This window comes from Gavialis gangeticus, unplaced genomic scaffold, assembly GCF_001723915.1.
Source record: "Gavialis gangeticus isolate Ggan-Ray unplaced genomic scaffold, GavGan_comp1, whole genome shotgun sequence".
Lineage (NCBI taxonomy): Eukaryota > Metazoa > Chordata > Crocodylia > Gavialidae > Gavialis > Gavialis gangeticus.
This window is the reverse complement of record NW_017728973.1, coordinates 5,823,683-5,824,008: the sequence shown is the minus strand read 5'-3', so window position 1 is coordinate 5,824,008 and position 326 is coordinate 5,823,683. Positions and strand designations below refer to the sequence as shown.

Genomic DNA, 326 nt, shown 5'->3' with positions numbered 1-326 from the left:
CCCCCCCCCACCTCCCATATTCATGTTTGAGCCTCTAAACTTTAGGCACTTAAACATTACACTTCTGGCCTCTGATCCTTTTATTCTTTAATGTAAGCTGAAGGCTGAGCTTCACTTCTTATTAACTTGTAATTTTCTGGAGTTTAGTCCCAAGGAGATTGTTCCTCCAAAACCTGTGAAGAGAGAGAGAGAGCAGAGACCTCGGCACTTACTCACTGACCTCCCGCTTCCTCCAGAGCTTCTTGGAGGGGATCCATCACCCCCAGAGTCTCCAGAGCCAAAGGCAGCCACACCACCTCAACCACCATTCAAAAAAATCTGACACA

General features: G+C 47.2%; 1 protein-coding gene across 4 annotated transcripts in view; it reads left to right on the top strand.

Moving 5' to 3' along the window:
* Positions 1-326, top strand: part of CDK12 (cyclin dependent kinase 12) — a 99,338-nt gene that overhangs the window by 13,810 nt on the left and 85,202 nt on the right. For 3 of the 4 annotated variants that reach the window (XR_002095632.1, XM_019507343.1, XM_019507336.1), the window contains exon 3: positions 148-283. The exons of the other annotated variant lie outside the window; for it this stretch is intronic. Coding sequence is in view for 2 of the 3 variants with exons in the window: in XM_019507343.1 (XP_019362888.1) it covers positions 148-283 (136 nt within the window). In the remaining variant the exon portion in view is untranslated. The remainder of the gene's footprint in view (positions 1-147; positions 284-326) is intronic. 4 annotated transcript variants of the gene reach the window in all.